Source organism: Grus americana, chromosome Z (genome assembly GCF_028858705.1).
Source record: "Grus americana isolate bGruAme1 chromosome Z, bGruAme1.mat, whole genome shotgun sequence".
NCBI classification, from domain to species: domain Eukaryota; kingdom Metazoa; phylum Chordata; class Aves; order Gruiformes; family Gruidae; genus Grus; species Grus americana.
In genome coordinates, this window is record NC_072891.1 from 76,275,295 (window position 1) to 76,290,935 (window position 15,641).

Consider the following 15,641-nt stretch of genomic DNA (forward strand, 5'->3'; position numbering starts at 1 on the left):
GTTCAGATTTCCACACAGATACGTCCTCTAATTAATGCATACCACTCTGTGTTGTCTTCCTTAGGTAGGATCACTCCTCTAGATATTCCTTCCAGTTACAGATAATTTTTAATACCTCCACCAGAGTTTAGCCTGCAACTTTGAAGGGCTCCGTAGCTGCCTGCTCAAGACCCCACAGCTGCATATGTGGCACTTATAAACATCTCCTAGTAGTAGTACATCTGAAGGCTCCAGCCTTCAATACGCCTGTAAGCTCAAAAATCATAACAACAACAGGCCATTTCATGGCAGCTTCTCCTGACCCATTTCTTTTCTGTCTTCCTTTCTACATGTCTTTTGGCCTTATGTGTCAGGACGGGGGAAAGCAGAGGAAGTATTTTCTAGCTTTTACCTTTTAAGCTTTGAATTTTGTTTCCTTTTGATGGTGCTCTCATATTTCCTGACAGCAGAGGGCATCATTTGAGGCAAGACATTCTGTGTCAGTTACATTAATTCCTTTGCAGACAGCCTTTACTGCTGTCTGGGATTCAGCTGGAAGCTAGACCAAGAGAACACGAAAAATTAAATCAGCACCCTATTGCTCCAATCATGCATCTTCATTTCAGACATGTCGCTGTCTTATCTGTTTTGCAGGAAACAACTGGACGTTTCTTTGAGAATCATGCAAATTATGAGTGTGAGTCTGGCTACCAGCTGGTTGGGAGCTCACTGTTTATCTGCCAAGCCAATCGGCAATGGTACAGTGAATCACCTCCTTACTGTGTTCCCCTCAGCTGTGGAAAACCACCACCCATCCAGAATGGCTACTCCAAGGGAGAAACTTTTGATACGGGCTCCAAAGTTGAGTTTTTCTGTGATGAAGGGTATGAGCTCATTGGAGATGTTTCTTGGACATGTCAGAAGTCTGGGAAATGGAGCAAAAAGCAAAGCCCAAAGTGTGTGCCAACAAAATGTCCAGAACCACCATTGGCAGAAAACCAGCTGGTCTTGAGGGAAGTGACCAACCAAGTTGGTGTTGTACAGTTCTCCTGCAAGGAGGGTTATGTTTTGCATGGCTCCTCTGTACTGAAATGCTTGCCCTCCCAACAGTGGAATGATTCCTTTCCCTTCTGCAAGGTTGTACAGTGTCCTGCGCCTCCATACATCCCCTTTGGTGACCCCTTGATGTCATCCCTTCACTTTGGTAGCACTGTGAAATACATCTGTGTGGATGGGTTTTTACTGAAGGGTGAGTCTACCATCAGATGCCAGGCTGATGGCTCATGGAGCATGCCTTTGCCAGAATGTATTCCTGTGGAGTGCCCCCAACCAGAAGAAATTCAGAATGGCATTGTTGATGTGCAGGGCCTCACCTTCCTTAGCACAGCCCTCTATACATGTAAACCAGGCTTTGAGCTGATGGGGAACACAACTATCCTCTGTGGAGAAGATGGCCAGTGGCTTGGAGGAAGGCCAGCTTGCAAACCTATTCAATGTCCAAGGCCTAAGAAGATCCTCAATGGCAAATACTCATTCACAAACTTCCATTATGGGCAGACTGTTAGGTATTCCTGTGACAGAGGTTTCCAGCTCCAAGGGGAGGAAACGCTGAGATGCCTAGAGACAGGGGAGTGGAGTACAGAGGTTCCCTCCTGCAAAGCCATAAACTGCCACCCCCCTCAGCCCATTGAGAATGGCTTTGTGGAGGGTGCAGATTATAGCTATGGGGCCATGGTCATTTACAGCTGTGTGCCAGGCTTCCAGCTGTCTGGCCTTGCCATGCAGACCTGTGAAGAGTCGGGCTGGTCTAGCTCCACACCAACCTGCCTCCCAACAGACTGTGGCTTGCCTCCTCACATTGACTTTGGGGAGTATGTGCAGGTGAGACATGGGGAAAGGCGTTCTGACCAGGAGAGTGTCACAGAGAGTCCCTCCATTTCACATATGTTACTGACTGACAATTTGAAAGACTTCAAAAGTTCCTTGAAGGAGGACAGTGCCATGCAGCTCACCACTTTCTTATTTGGAACTATCATTTTATACACATGTTACTCAGGCTACGAGCTGCTGGGAAACCCAGTTCTAGCTTGCCAAGAAGATGGAGCTTGGAACGGCACTGCCCCTGCCTGCATTTCAATAGAGTGCACCTTGCTGTCACCCCCAGAGAACGGTTTTTTACATTTCACTGAGAACACGCTCGGCAGCACAGTGCAGTACACCTGTAAGCCAGGGTTCGCACTTGTTGGCTCTGACACACGGCTATGTTTGCCAAGTCGGCAGTGGAGTAACACTGCTCCATACTGCAAAGCAGTAACGTGCAACTTGCCTACCCAGCTTATGAATGGGAACATAAGAGGGGAAAACTACACATATGGGAGTGTTGTCTACTATGAGTGTGATCCTGGATACCAATTAAATGGTCCCACAGAGAGAAGATGCCAAGAGAACCAGCAATGGGATGGCAGTGAACCGATTTGCATTCCTGTTTCCTGCAGCCCACCACCAGTTTTGGAGAATGGTCAGGTGACTGGAGAGGAGTACACGTTCCAGAGACATACAGAGTACAGCTGCAATGACGGTTTTGTGTTAGATGGGGACAGGAGTAGAGTCTGCCTTGCAAACGGAAGCTGGAGTGGAATTGCTCCAGTTTGCAAAGCTGTGACCTGCCCTGTGCCACTGCCTCTTCCCAATGGGAGAACTAGTGGCTCAGATTTTGGCTTTAAGAAAGAAGTGCACTATCACTGCAATGAAGGATATGACCTGCAAGGAGTGTCTACGCTTACCTGTCAGAGTGATGGTACCTGGGATTCAGAAGCTCCACACTGTGAGCCAGTCATTTGTGGACCTCCTGAAGACATCTCCCATGGCTTTCTGAATGGCTCAGGCTTTACCTATGGGGAGTTTGCCCAGTATGTGTGCTTCCCTGGTTATGAGCTGCATGGCAATCCTTTACGGCAGTGTTTGTCCAATGGCTCCTGGAGTGGAAGCCTTCCATCATGCGTACCCTGTCTGTGTCCTACACCACAGATTCAGAATGGGGTTGTTCTTGGTACAGATTTCAGCTGTGGGAAGAGTGCCCAGTTTCAGTGCCTGGAGGGCTTCAGACTGCTAGGGCCTTCTAAAGTTACCTGTGAGGCAGCTGGCAAATGGAATTCTGGGTTTCCTCGCTGTGGGCAGATCTCCTGTGGCTCTCCACCCATCATCCCCAACACATTTATCAATGGGAGCAGCTCTGCAGATGAGAACACCATCATATATACCTGCTTGACAGGTTTTGTCATGCAGGGGAGTCCAGAACTGACTTGTGTGGAGACTGGTGTCTGGAAGAAGCCATACCCAAGCTGTGAGCTGTTAAGCTGTGGCCCACCACCTTCTGTCCCAAATGCAGAGGTTCTTGGGAACACTTACACCTATGGGAGCAAGGTCCAGTACAGGTAAGAATGCTGCTGACATTGTTTCCATAAAATCTCAGAGGGAATGAAAGTGGAAGGTTTATGCACGCTCAGCTAGTGCAAGTTTTTGAAAGACCTGGAAGAAAAGTTATGCCCTATCACATGCTCAAATGGACAAAGCTCACATTCCCATGCATATATAAAATATTATTTGGACCACTGTCAAAACTCCAGCATGGATTTTCAGCCTGTTGGGCTGCACTCCTTTACCACCTTTAGTTCCCCTTTCCCCTTTGTGTTTCTCTTTTCCTCCTCTGAAACACTGGTCTGGACATTCAGGTTTTCTTAGCAGGTGGCAGTGATAGTCAGCAGGGTTCGCAATTTTTCTCCCCTTTTGGCATACCATTTATGTCTTCCTCCTGCTTCAGGTGCCTGCTGTAATACAGAAGGGCTGATCTCCCTCCTGTCCCATTTTCTGTACTGCAACATTGCACTGTCAGCAAGCACTGCTGATGTGAAGTTACTCCTTTGTCAGATATGAGAGAAAGGGGGCTTTGTTAATTTCCTGAAGTGTGCACATTGTGGATTTCTTTCTCCAAGGTGAGGAATTTCTTGGCAGAAGGGGAGATGGTTTCTTGGCAGTAAAAGCAAATAATTGTATGGGACAGAGTTGGGAGATGGCATGTGGATGAATTTAACAGTATCAGTCATTTCCGTGCATCTTTAACAAGGTGAAGGGGGTGCTTGTGACTGCCTTTCTACGAGTGAATCCACTTTTGCAAGCCAGTTGAGTTGCTCTTGGTGAAGCACCGCATGGAACAAAACAAATCAGCCTTACACGTCTAAGCAAATGGCCTGTGGTCAGCCTAAGGCTTGGTTTGTTCTTGGAAGAAAGTGAGATCATCTATAGAACTGCTTGGTGCTCACACAGTTTACCTAACAAAAAGCTCTCCTTGCAAAGGGAAGGGCAATGCAGGAATTGCAGTAAAGCATTCAGTACTCTCCAAGCACTAAAGCCATCAACTCACTTTCCACTGTGGTGCTGCAGCAGCATGAAGCACCTGGAGATGAAATCTGAAGATTCCAGCTCTTGCAACAGAATAGATTCAGTCCAGGCATGCTTCTTACAGGGTTACCTTGAAATAATAGAGAAATCCCAAGGTGTGCTTATGAACAACTAATGCAGAAAAATGACTGACTTTTTGTAATTTATGGGTTAGCTCATCCCTAGCTGTGTCTCTGTGGTCAGGTCTTCATGCTGTGTTGCAGATGCCTGGAAGGCTACACAATGGTGACAGAGGTGGATGTGTGCATTTGCCAGGAAGATGGACAGTGGTCTCCTCAAAGTATTTCCTGTTGCCCTAGAAAGTGTCCCCTCCCAGGAAATATCACCCATATAATTGTAACTGGGGACAACTTCACTGTGAACACAAACATCACTTTGTCATGTGTAGAAGGCTATACTCTGGTGGGAACAAGCACATCTACCTGCAAGGTATAGTGTTATTTGCACTGTTTTATTTTGCCAGCTTTGTTGAATTCAAGAGTCCTCCTCATGCCCTTGTTAGCTTTTGGTCCTTAATTGCACACAACAAAAAAATTTAAAGCATGTCCTGCAAAATATAATATGCTTCCTTGTTGCTCAGTAAAAGCAATTATTAGTTTTCCATGTATAGACTTTCAGAGCTAGAAATCATTGTTTTCTTCTTCCACTGAAAACTAATCATAAATAGAATCTTTAAGGTTGGAAAAGACCTCTAAGATCATCAAGTCCAACCGTCAAATGCTGTCCTTTAGAAAAGCATTCCTTTTATCACATTTCAGGGAATAAATCGTGTCCAAGATTTTAAAAAAATTATGTCCAAGATTTTTAAATTATTTTGAAGAGTGTGTGCAGACCTGTCTTTCTGCAGAATAACAGGCAGCACACATTTTAATCCACTGTGCAGCTGTAGAAGCTTGAATCCTCTGTATATCAAAGAGCAAACATCCTCATCAGTTCTGCTAGTAACCTCTTGTCACAGTAGCTGTGGACAACCTTGACTTAAGTTTGTAAATAGACTCTTTGAAGTGAGTAAGTCTGCTCATATGAGAAAAGCTGAGCGTGCGTGCTTTTGCAGAATCACCACTTCATAAGGAAAGGTTTTCCCCTTTTTTTACTGTTTCAAAAAATCTGTGGAAGTAGGAGTAGGTGTGTTTGAGTGTTTCTTCAAGTATCAGACTTCCCTTGGAGAATCTGGGAAGGCAGCTGCAGCACCTACTCATGGTGTTAGACATTCAGCCATGAGAGAAGTACAGACCCATGGAAACAGGCAGCTGTACTTTTCATTCTTCTCCTGATGTGTTCCCTGAGCTATTGGGTGACCTTGTACAAGTGAACTTGCTTTTCCAAGCTTCTATTTCCTCATTTACTTTTTCGTTCCTTCTGTCTTGTAAGTCTAAGCTGAACACCCCTGCCAAAGCTGAGCTCCAGTCTGTGTTGGCAGAAATGTTACTTAAATTACTGAGTTTTATTAAGGATTGCACAGATAACATTACATTAACCACATCTGTAACCCACAGCCACTGGATGCTTCTACTATGATTTTCCTAACTTTTTCATTTAGATATGAATTAAGCATATAAACTGGTGCCTTCACACTTTTAATTACATTTATTTTCCAGGAGAGTGGCATTTGGGTGCCATCGTTTTCTGATGACATCTGTGTTCCTGTGTCCTGTGGGACCCCAGAGTCTCCAGAGCATGGATTTGTGGTTGGCACTAAATACAATTACAAAGACGTGATTCTTTTTAAATGTGATTCTGGCTATGAATTACAAGTAAGCAAGTTCAAATCTCCAGCACTCTAAACCTTTAGTTGTGATTTTCAGTTCTTATGACTGCAAGAATGTATTATGTCTGGTCCATATTGATAGATCCCCTTAACTGCCATAGAAATTGGATATCTGCTGTTGCTACTGTCTGTAGAATGCTCCTGGTATGTCTGCAGCAGTCCTTGAATTACTCAAGGGTACAACTGAGGCAAATAAAAGCACCCTGTTCAGAGATACATGTTCAGCAGATACCTTTCAGTGTTTGGGTTTTTTTAACTGAAGGTTGTTTCAGCCCTCTGTAAATACAGCGTTATATATGCTTGTGACCATAAATCATGGGAGAGTTAATGTCTCATGTATTGCTCTCTTGAATTGGTTCTCTGACCAAAGGTAGATTGCATTCTTCCCTTGATTTCATAATGTCTCAAGCATTATGTCTGCTGTATTGTACCTTTCAGACTCAATGCTTCTGATAAACTCACTGTCCTCAGTTCTATGTCATTGCTAGGTGGTATGAAAGCTGTATCTCTTGTTTTAGTAAAGTAAACAGATTCTAGTTTGTTCAATGGTAGGTTTGTTCCCTGCTTGAGAACAAAGTTCTTTCCTGTCCATTGTTTTTATTATGAGCATTGGGCTCTTATCCCCACCTGACGTCCAGAGCAGCACTGCTGTCTGTTTATCAGGACTCAGAGAGGATTCCTATTAAGAGCTGCCTCAGGTGTGTTTTCAAAAGCTGCAGTGAATTCAGAAATTAAAGGTGTTGCTGAGGCACAGCATGGCCTCCACCATCCTCAGGTGATGGCAGAGTAGGGATCGGTCCTGCCCAGAGGCACAAGGTGGTGAGGTGTCTCCAGGACAGAGGCTGGCTCTTAACACTGTGTTTTGTGAGTACCAGGCAGAATGCAGGAACATGCTTCCTTTGTACTGTCGTAACACCATTAATAAATTAACAACTTCATGCATATGGATTCACCCAGTCAGGAGTGAACTCACTTAGCATACAAATGAGGAGAGTTTACAGAATGCTTAGGTAACAATAAATTTAATTTGCATTATGTTGCCACGTATGTAATATCACTGGGGATGGAGGGGTGGGTTGGTATTAAGACAGGTAGAATTGCTGTTTCAAGTAATTTTTGGAGGTAGTAAGTCAATGCTTTCTTACAGTAAAAAGTCCTTCTAAGCTTTGTACTCCAGCTTTGCCACCTAGCATCAATCTTCTCACTGCTGTGGAAGAGAAGTCCTCCTTTTTTTCCTTTGGGAAGCAAAGTCCACTGGGTGTGATGCAATGCAACACTCATGTCAAGCATCTGCCCTTGTCAATGGGTTTGCTTTGTAATGAAAGTACCTTACTTCAAGAGACAAATTTAGATGTCATTATCCATGTCTTGGAATAAAATACAAAATAAATTCTGGGCTATTAGACTGGCTATAAAACCTGTATGTGAGAAAGAAATAACATTATTTATAAGCAAATTTAAAGAATGGGTGTTTGGGATGTGGTTAAAATCAGTGTGTTACATTTATAAAACGCAAGCTTGTACTGTTGAACAAAATGCTAGTTAGATTTTCTGTAAGTGAGCCCTGGAAGGAGAAAATTGGTCATCATATCACATTCATTTAAGCTGTAGCATTTAACTATCTCTTTACATGGGTTGCACGTGAGGGAAAATATTAGAGTTCATGGGAGAAGAGAGTTGACTAAGTCAAGTTGTTCTTTAGGTGTTTTCTTTTGTTTCACAGGGTGATGGAGAGCAGACTTGCCAAGAAGACAAGCTTTGGAGTGGCACAGTACCGGTGTGCAGAAGTACGTTCCACCTGAGTTTATCACTAAATGTTGGTTAAGGGTGATTTTACACAACAGAAAACAATAATGCTCATTTTGTTTTATAACTCCTACTGTTTGCATTTGCCTAAAAATTTTTAATAAGTACCACTGATAACAGCCTGGAAGAGTTACTGAATTGCTGGTGTATGCAGATAATATATGCTACACCTTTCTGCCTTGCACCTGCATGCCTAAGCAAGCTGTGCAGACAGCTTCCAAGTTTAAATGGTTCTGGCACTTGAGGTCATGACTTCTGGGCTTACTGAGGACCTCTGAAAACATTAATTGCCCGGAGTCACAGGTAGTTGGCATCCTCAAGTGTATCTCTATGGATACTCATTCTCAAAGGTAGTTCATTTCTGTGAGATGTCTCATGCCCACTGACTGCAGTGTCACACACTGCACATTCCTTGTGTTATAGGAGTATCATGTGGACCCCCAGACATAATAGAAAATGGATCTGTTCAGGGAGAGGAGTTCCTGTTTGGCAGTGAGGTTTTTTACAGCTGTGACCCTGGCTTTGAGCTACAGGGACCAAGCCGCAGGATTTGCCACGTTGACAAGAAGTGGAGCCCCCCCACCCCTTCATGCAGGCGTAAGTAGCAAGGAGAGCAGCATGGTGGCAGTTTTCCAGGAGAGCCAGGGAACAAACAGTGCTTTTGCTGGCTTCTGCCCAGTTTCCCCCTCCAACAGAAGGAACCAGAGAAAAACCAGAGCAGAAAAGTTCTCCAATCTGATGGGAGCTCCTTTTGGCACATTAAAATGGTACAAGCATAGAGTCATGCTCAGGTCAATAGGGGAGGATTATGGCTTGCTGTGTTTGATTTGCCTTCCATTGTGATGTTCAGAATCTTGGACATCATGTGTTGGGGTGGTTTGTCTCAGCCATGCCAAGGCTAATATATCTTGTCCACTCAGTATATCTGGAGATCAAGATTCTCCTCCCTAGGATCAAATCTTAGCTCTCTGTGCAGCAGAAAGTAATTAATTGTGGGAGCATGGGAGGAAGGAATTTCATTAACCTTATAAATAAAATGCCAAGATTTTATAGTCTTTACCAATAAATCATTTCCCATCTTTTCATGGTGATGTCATAATCCTACCCCTTGCATTCTTCTTTCTCACCTTTGACCAATTTGCCTAGTCTCCACACTAACTGTGGGACAGGGGACAAGATCCCTCTTAACTATTGTCATTTTTCTTGGGGACATCTTGAGATCACCATCCACTGTACAGGAAGCAGAGGAAACTGCAAATGCAGCCTCTGGCCTGCTCAGAAGAAATACTCTGGATCACTCTGATTGAACACACCTTGTAGCTTACAACACCATCAGGTACATCTGGACACATTCTCTCTCAGGTGTCTGTAGCCTGAACCCCAGGAGAGAGGGCAGGCAAGGCATTGGATAACCCTTCTCCACATAACAATTCACAGCTTCTTTTTTCCCATCTTGCCGTTAATTCAGGGTGTGAACAGAGCTGTCAGTATGTAACAGCCAGAATGACCTCTGTTGTCTGTATAAAACCAGAAAGCTTTCTCCTGTCTTAGGAATTACTTGTGGACTGCATCCCTCAATAGAAAAAGCAGAGGCCGTTTCTACAGGAAGCACATACAGAAGTAATGTAACCTTTGTGTGCAGCTCTGGATACCATCTTGTTGGGCCGCAGAATATCACGTGTCTTGCCAATGGGAGCTGGAGTAAGCCATTGCCGTTGTGTGAAGGTAACTGTTCAGTTTCATGGCCTGGCACATTCTGATTTGGGATAAGCAATAGCTCCTCTCTTACGCATGCATATCATATGATCCAGGGATTGAGCTGCTTTTGGGAAACAATTCTGTAATATTCATTTTAAATGGTGTCTGAAAAATGAAATGTGTTACAAGGAGCACTGTCTGCTACCAGGCCAGAAAGAGCATAGACGTTATTTTTCCTAGGGTTTTAATCTGCAGTTTAATAAGCTTAATGAGAAATGAGGTTACTTGCCATCTCAGAAAATCAAACCCTTAATAAAAGGTGATAGACTACGAGGACAAGTAACTTTTCTTCCACTGGGCTTCTGTAGTCAATTATTAAGTTGATAGTCTTTTTCTGAACTTTGGGCCCCAAGGACATTCTCAGCAGCTCAGTCTTGAACCTCCACACTCCTCACATAAACAAATACCATGAATGCAGCATGTGTAGCATTTTGCAAATCAGTGTTTTGAGGTGCTCCCTCAGTAGGTCCTGTTGCTCATGTCACAAAGCAGAATAAGTGCCAAGCAAGAGCCGTGTCATATGGAGTGGGCGGTAGTGGGTAGAAACAAGGCTGTCAACACAAGAAGAGAACAAAAACTTAAGATCCCAAGTTTGAACAGATAGCCAGTATGGTCAGATGGCTCTGTTCAAAATGTAAAGTATACAGATGCTTACTAAATTGCAGTATTGTTAACTTTTAAGTATGAATGATGCCATGAAAATACAGAGTCTGGGCTTCACACTTTTCCTTTCCTCTCAGAAACACACTAGTTCATTTCTGGCCCATTGCACTTCCTTTCAAGCTGTTCTTGACCCTGCTGCATTTACCTCAGGTCTCTCAAGCTAGACTCTAGACCCAGCGTCCTGCGTGCTTTTCATAGTTGCTCCTGGTATTCTTACATGGAGCTGAAATGATGTCTCCACACCCAGCCGATCACACAGAGGGGACCAGCATGCTATGACAGCCTTGCCAAAGTAAGCCAGATAATGATCTTCTACTCAAGACAAGTGTTAGGTTCCTATCACCAGAGCCATGAAAACTGCAGGAGCGGTAGGGACCATCAGATACAATGTTGGGCAGCCACACAGTCCACAGGTCACTGTGCACTACAGTGCCCTAATGCTTTGCACACCTTGTAGTAGCAACCTGGAAAGTTGATAGGGGACATGGACATCAGTGAGGAGGTCTCTAGTACCTAGCCAGGTTCCTAACAAAAGTCAAACACTAGCAGTGCTGAACAGATGTCAAGAAGACCACCTTCAACAAGGTTGAGCGCAGCCACTTCACCAACTCCTCTCTTCCTCTTGCCTGATGGCTTTGTGTCTGTGTGATAGTTCAATCATCAGTCATCCCATTATGCAGACCGCCTAGGAAAATCAAATGGAAAATGGGTTGCAGAACAGAGTCTCTTGTGTAGCAGTGGTAACCCAGCTTGGACTGTCTGCCTGTTGTCTTCAGAAACACAGCTGAGAATCTTGAGGGGAGCAATTAGTAATATAAGTGTCAGCATCTTGCACCAAACCCATCCTGCATCTCATCTGGTATTTCTTGTCAGGGTTGAAAAGGAAGGCACAAAGGCCTGCAAGTTTCTGCGGTATCTGTCAGTGGCAAGAAAGAACCATTTCTGTGTTCTGCTCCACTGACCCCAGTATGAAGTCACATCCTCTCCTCCCCAGCACCACCACATTTTACTGACCTGAAAAACATGCGGCTGTGGCTTTTCTCCATCACTGGGAGGAGCTCCTTCGCTAGCTTGGCTACATTTCCTTCCCAGGGCTACTGAGCTCTCCCTCAATGCTCTTCATAATTTATTAGTCTGTGGCTGACACTTCAACATATTGTGTGAGTAATTCAGGAATTATTGGAAGTCCAGCTCTAATATCAAGCTGAATTAATGAGACCTCTTCCTTTGCAGAGACCAGATGCAAAGTTCCAGTTTCCTTGCTGAATGGGAAGGTGATTTATGAAAACAATACAGTTGGCAGTACAATAGCATATTTCTGCGAGAGGGGATACAGCTTGGAAGGGGAACCTGCAGCCGAGTGCACAAGAGATGGAAGATGGAGTAATCCCCTGCCTCTCTGTAAACGTGTGTGTTTGCTTTGTAATGAAAAAGTGATCTCAATTTGTAAGCACTAAAGCCTAGGCGGCTCTTCATTTAAACTGACAGTAAACAAGAGCAACTTCTGCAGATCTTTGTCGAAATGTACTGTAATTTTTTTCTGGAGCGACCATGAGCAGAATTTGTCACTTGTAGTTTAAAAAATTGGTTTGGCCTACATTGGGAGATTTGTTGGTATGCATCCCGTTTTTATAGAGGAACAAAGGGAGCAGCTACTGAGACATGTTAAAGTATTAACTTGTCTGAGTGTATTTTTGTGACAGTAAAATAAAGAGCTGTGTTCTACGTAGCTCCCTTTAGTTGGAAAGCTGACAGAAAATGGAGTCAATTGTAGTCAACCACTTGATATATGAGGAGCAGGTGAGAGAAAAGTTTGGAGGAGAAGGCCAAAGTGAAACCTCATTGTTGTCTACAATTGACTATTGGGAGAGTGTAAAGAAAAAAGAGCCAGACTCTTCTCAGAGATGCACAGTGGTGAGATGAGAGGCAATGGGCACAAGTTGCAACAAAGGAAATTCCAATTAAGTATTTGAAGAAACTTTTCACCATCATAGCAGTCAAACTCAGGAACAGGGGCCCAGAGAGGATGTGAAATCTCCATCCTTGGAGATACTCAGATTTCAGCTGGTCAAGTCCCAGAGCAACCTCTGACCTTGTTGGCCCTGCTTTGAGAAGGAGGTCGGACTTAATGGTTGTATGAATTATTCTGTGATTCTGTGAAATGGTACCTTACACAGATGTGCACTGTGCACACACATCCACAATAGCCTTCCTTGTTGCTGTATGTGTCTGTAACTAATGTTATGATCTACTGTAGTCTTAGGGTGGTTAATTGAGACATTTAATTTTTGTATTGCAAAGGACTCATAGGATTTTAGTTTCAGGAAATTGTCATCCATCTATGTTATATATAGAGTCTAACCTTTTCTACATTTCATTATGAGATAAATAGGCCACGCAAAAATATCTCAGCAAGCCAGCAGTAAGAAAGATTATCAGAGAAACTAATTAATGTTATTGTAAGTCTCTGCTCAAAACACCTGGATTTTTTGCTGCTCTTTATTGGTCCAGCCCCTCAAAACAAGAAGTAGGATAGGTCTGGCTCTTTTTTATAGTAAGGTTATAGTATACAGGAAGGACAAGAGAGAATGGTTGGATAGTAACAAGTAGGATATTTCCCACTTAAATCCTTAGTATGTCTTCTCCTGGCATCAGTAGAATATGGTAGCAAGCCACGTGACAACAGAGAATCAAATTTTTTACTATTATTTTGTGACCCAAATCTCATAACCTTACATCAAATTACAAATTGGACTTGTGTGCAGCATCCATTTCTATTGCTTCTCATATGATTTGATTTTGAAATTTGCAACTATTCTAAAGTATTCCTCCCCTCTCCTTTTCCCTCATACCCATTCTGTGAACAGCAAACCCTTGTCCTGTGCCTTTCATAATCCCAGAGAACGCCCTTCTGTCCGAGGTGGATTTTTACGTTGGTCAGAACATATCCATCAGGTGCAGGGAAGGCTACCAGCTGAAAGGACAGTCTGTGATCACCTGTAATGCTGATGAGACCTGGACTCCATCAACAGCTAAGTGTGAAAGTAAGTACATGTTCTGCAGGGGCATCGTACTTTGGATGGTGACCACAGCTGTATCACACAGGTGTGTGACAGCACAGACCTGTCAGCAGAGCTCTTCACCTAGATGCAGTTACTCTGGAAGAAGAGAGCTTTAGTCTGCTGTTGCTAATTGGAGAGGTGGGTCACTGCGAGAGATCCAGGCACATAAAGGCAACCTAAGAAGCTCTACAGAAGAGCTATTTCTTCTTTCTTTCTAGCAGAGTTGTTTCTTTAAAAGCATCCAGAATATTATGTGGGTTGATTTTTACCTTTTGCAAGCATTGCAGCAGGGATTGGTAGTTGGATACCCTAAATATCCTGAGAATGATTCCTGTGAGATTATGGGTGATGAGACAAGGGTTGTAGGGAGAGGTACTGTCTTTTATTGTATTGATTGACACTGACAGAAGGCATAGTGTCCTTGTGCAGGCATGTCTGAAAGCTTTTTGGCTTCTTGCAAGCAATATTGTTTAGTTCAGACCATGACATCACCTCACTCTACAAACCCAGTCTCATGTATGTCCTAGGACCATCTGAAATTTTCTGGTCTATATGGTGGATATAGCGATTGTTGCATTACCTAAAACTGCTGTTCCTGGCCATCTCCCTGCTCACTGGGTGTACATACAAGTTCCCCCTGTGAGTGTCCACACCATGAAGAAATCCTGCTTACTGATTTCCCAGCATAGGTCCCTCTCTGACACCTCCCAGGTCCTTTGTGCAAAGCACTGTGTCCAGGGTTAGAAACTATCGTGTAAGCATTGCAGCTCACCAGCCTCTGTGTGATTTCTTCTGTTTAGAGATATCTTGCGGCCCCCCAGCTCACACAGAGAATGCTCTGATTCGTGGTGGCTTCTATCAGTACGGAGACATGATCACCTATTCATGCTACAGTGGGTACATGCTGGAGGGGCCCATGCGGAGCATTTGCTTAGAAAATGGAACATGGACAACACCACCTACCTGCAAAGGTAGGTCTTTTTTATGAACAGAAGCATATATCAACTTGCCATAAGCACAGAGGTGTCATCCTAGCTGCAATAAAAATTAAAGTTAAATTTTTGCTAGTTTCAGTGCAGTCATGGTTTCACCCAAGGCATTTAATGCGCAGAGTGTTGCTTTATTTCCCAGCGAGAGGGCTTCTACAATTTTTCTCCTTTGTCCTCACTAATTGTACACTTTCTTTTGCTACAATGTTGCATCCCACACATAAGATCCTCTCTCCTCACATCTTCTATGAGAAACTAACAGATCCAGTCATCTTTCTGACACGTTTCAGATAAGCACTGCCAGTGAGTTTTTCACAAAGACCAAGCACTGCAGAAAACAAAAGTAAGAGATCCAATGGGTGCTTAGTCTCTCACTGTGTTTATAGTTTGGCAGCTCCTGAAAATTGTTTTGCAATAAAATACTTAAGGATAGGTTGATACAGCTCACTTAATAATATACACTAAATACTGCAAAAAATTCATGGTTTTAGCAAAATACCAAAGTTTAGCCCTTCTACTCTTGGCATACCAGCAGGAGAATGTCACTTTTTGGTTTGTTGAGCTAAAAATTTCACTCGTATAAGTTACAGAATTAACTCTTCTACACAGAATATTCAAATAAATAAAGTTTTGAACAGAAAATGGGGGAAACTAACACAAAACATGAAAGAGATGACAAACTAAACAGTTAAAAACAGATGTAAGCATCTTCAAGCACTAAATTAAAATGAAGGATGAGGCATAGCGAAAGGGTTCCAGGGTCACAGGGCTTTGATGGAAGAGACCTTGCCATCTGCCACTTTTGTATCAGAAGCTTGACTAGCCTTCTGCTGCCAGGCAGCTGTAGAGCAGTGAGTTAGCTGCACCCTGCAGTCTTATCTCAGATGGTTTAACAGCAACCATACTACAAACTGAGCCTTAGGTGTTTTGTTTGGAATGTGAGTACTGAAAGCAAAAAATCTTTGAGCATAGCAGCCAGTGGCCAGTCACAGGCAGCCCCATTCCCTAAGCTCAGGAATTCCCACAGAAGAGGAGAGGTGCCAGAATGTTCATCTGGGAGCATAACAGTCATCATCAAAGTTGTCAGGTCTGCCTCTCCTCCTGCAAGTCTCAGCTCCCCTGTCTGAAATGGAAGTAACAATACTTCCTCCTTGGCCA

At 43.6% G+C, this 15,641-nt stretch overlaps 1 protein-coding gene across 2 annotated transcripts in view; it reads left to right on the forward strand.

Moving 5' to 3' along the window:
- Positions 1-15,641, forward strand: part of SVEP1 (sushi, von Willebrand factor type A, EGF and pentraxin domain containing 1) — a 129,314-nt gene that overhangs the window by 99,328 nt on the left and 14,345 nt on the right. Inside the window, exons 38-46 of one of the 2 annotated variants that reach the window (XM_054809309.1) lie at positions 634-3,413; positions 4,641-4,866; positions 6,036-6,191; positions 7,929-7,992; positions 8,435-8,608; positions 9,563-9,736; positions 11,666-11,839; positions 13,300-13,476; positions 14,295-14,465. In XM_054809309.1, coding sequence (XP_054665284.1) covers positions 634-3,413; positions 4,641-4,866; positions 6,036-6,191; positions 7,929-7,992; positions 8,435-8,608; positions 9,563-9,736; positions 11,666-11,839; positions 13,300-13,476; positions 14,295-14,465 — 4,096 coding nt within the window. The remainder of the gene's footprint in view (positions 1-633; positions 3,414-4,640; positions 4,867-6,035; positions 6,192-7,928; positions 7,993-8,434; positions 8,609-9,562; positions 9,737-11,665; positions 11,840-13,299; positions 13,477-14,294; positions 14,466-15,641) is intronic. The other variant, XM_054809310.1, reaches the window with a different exon arrangement.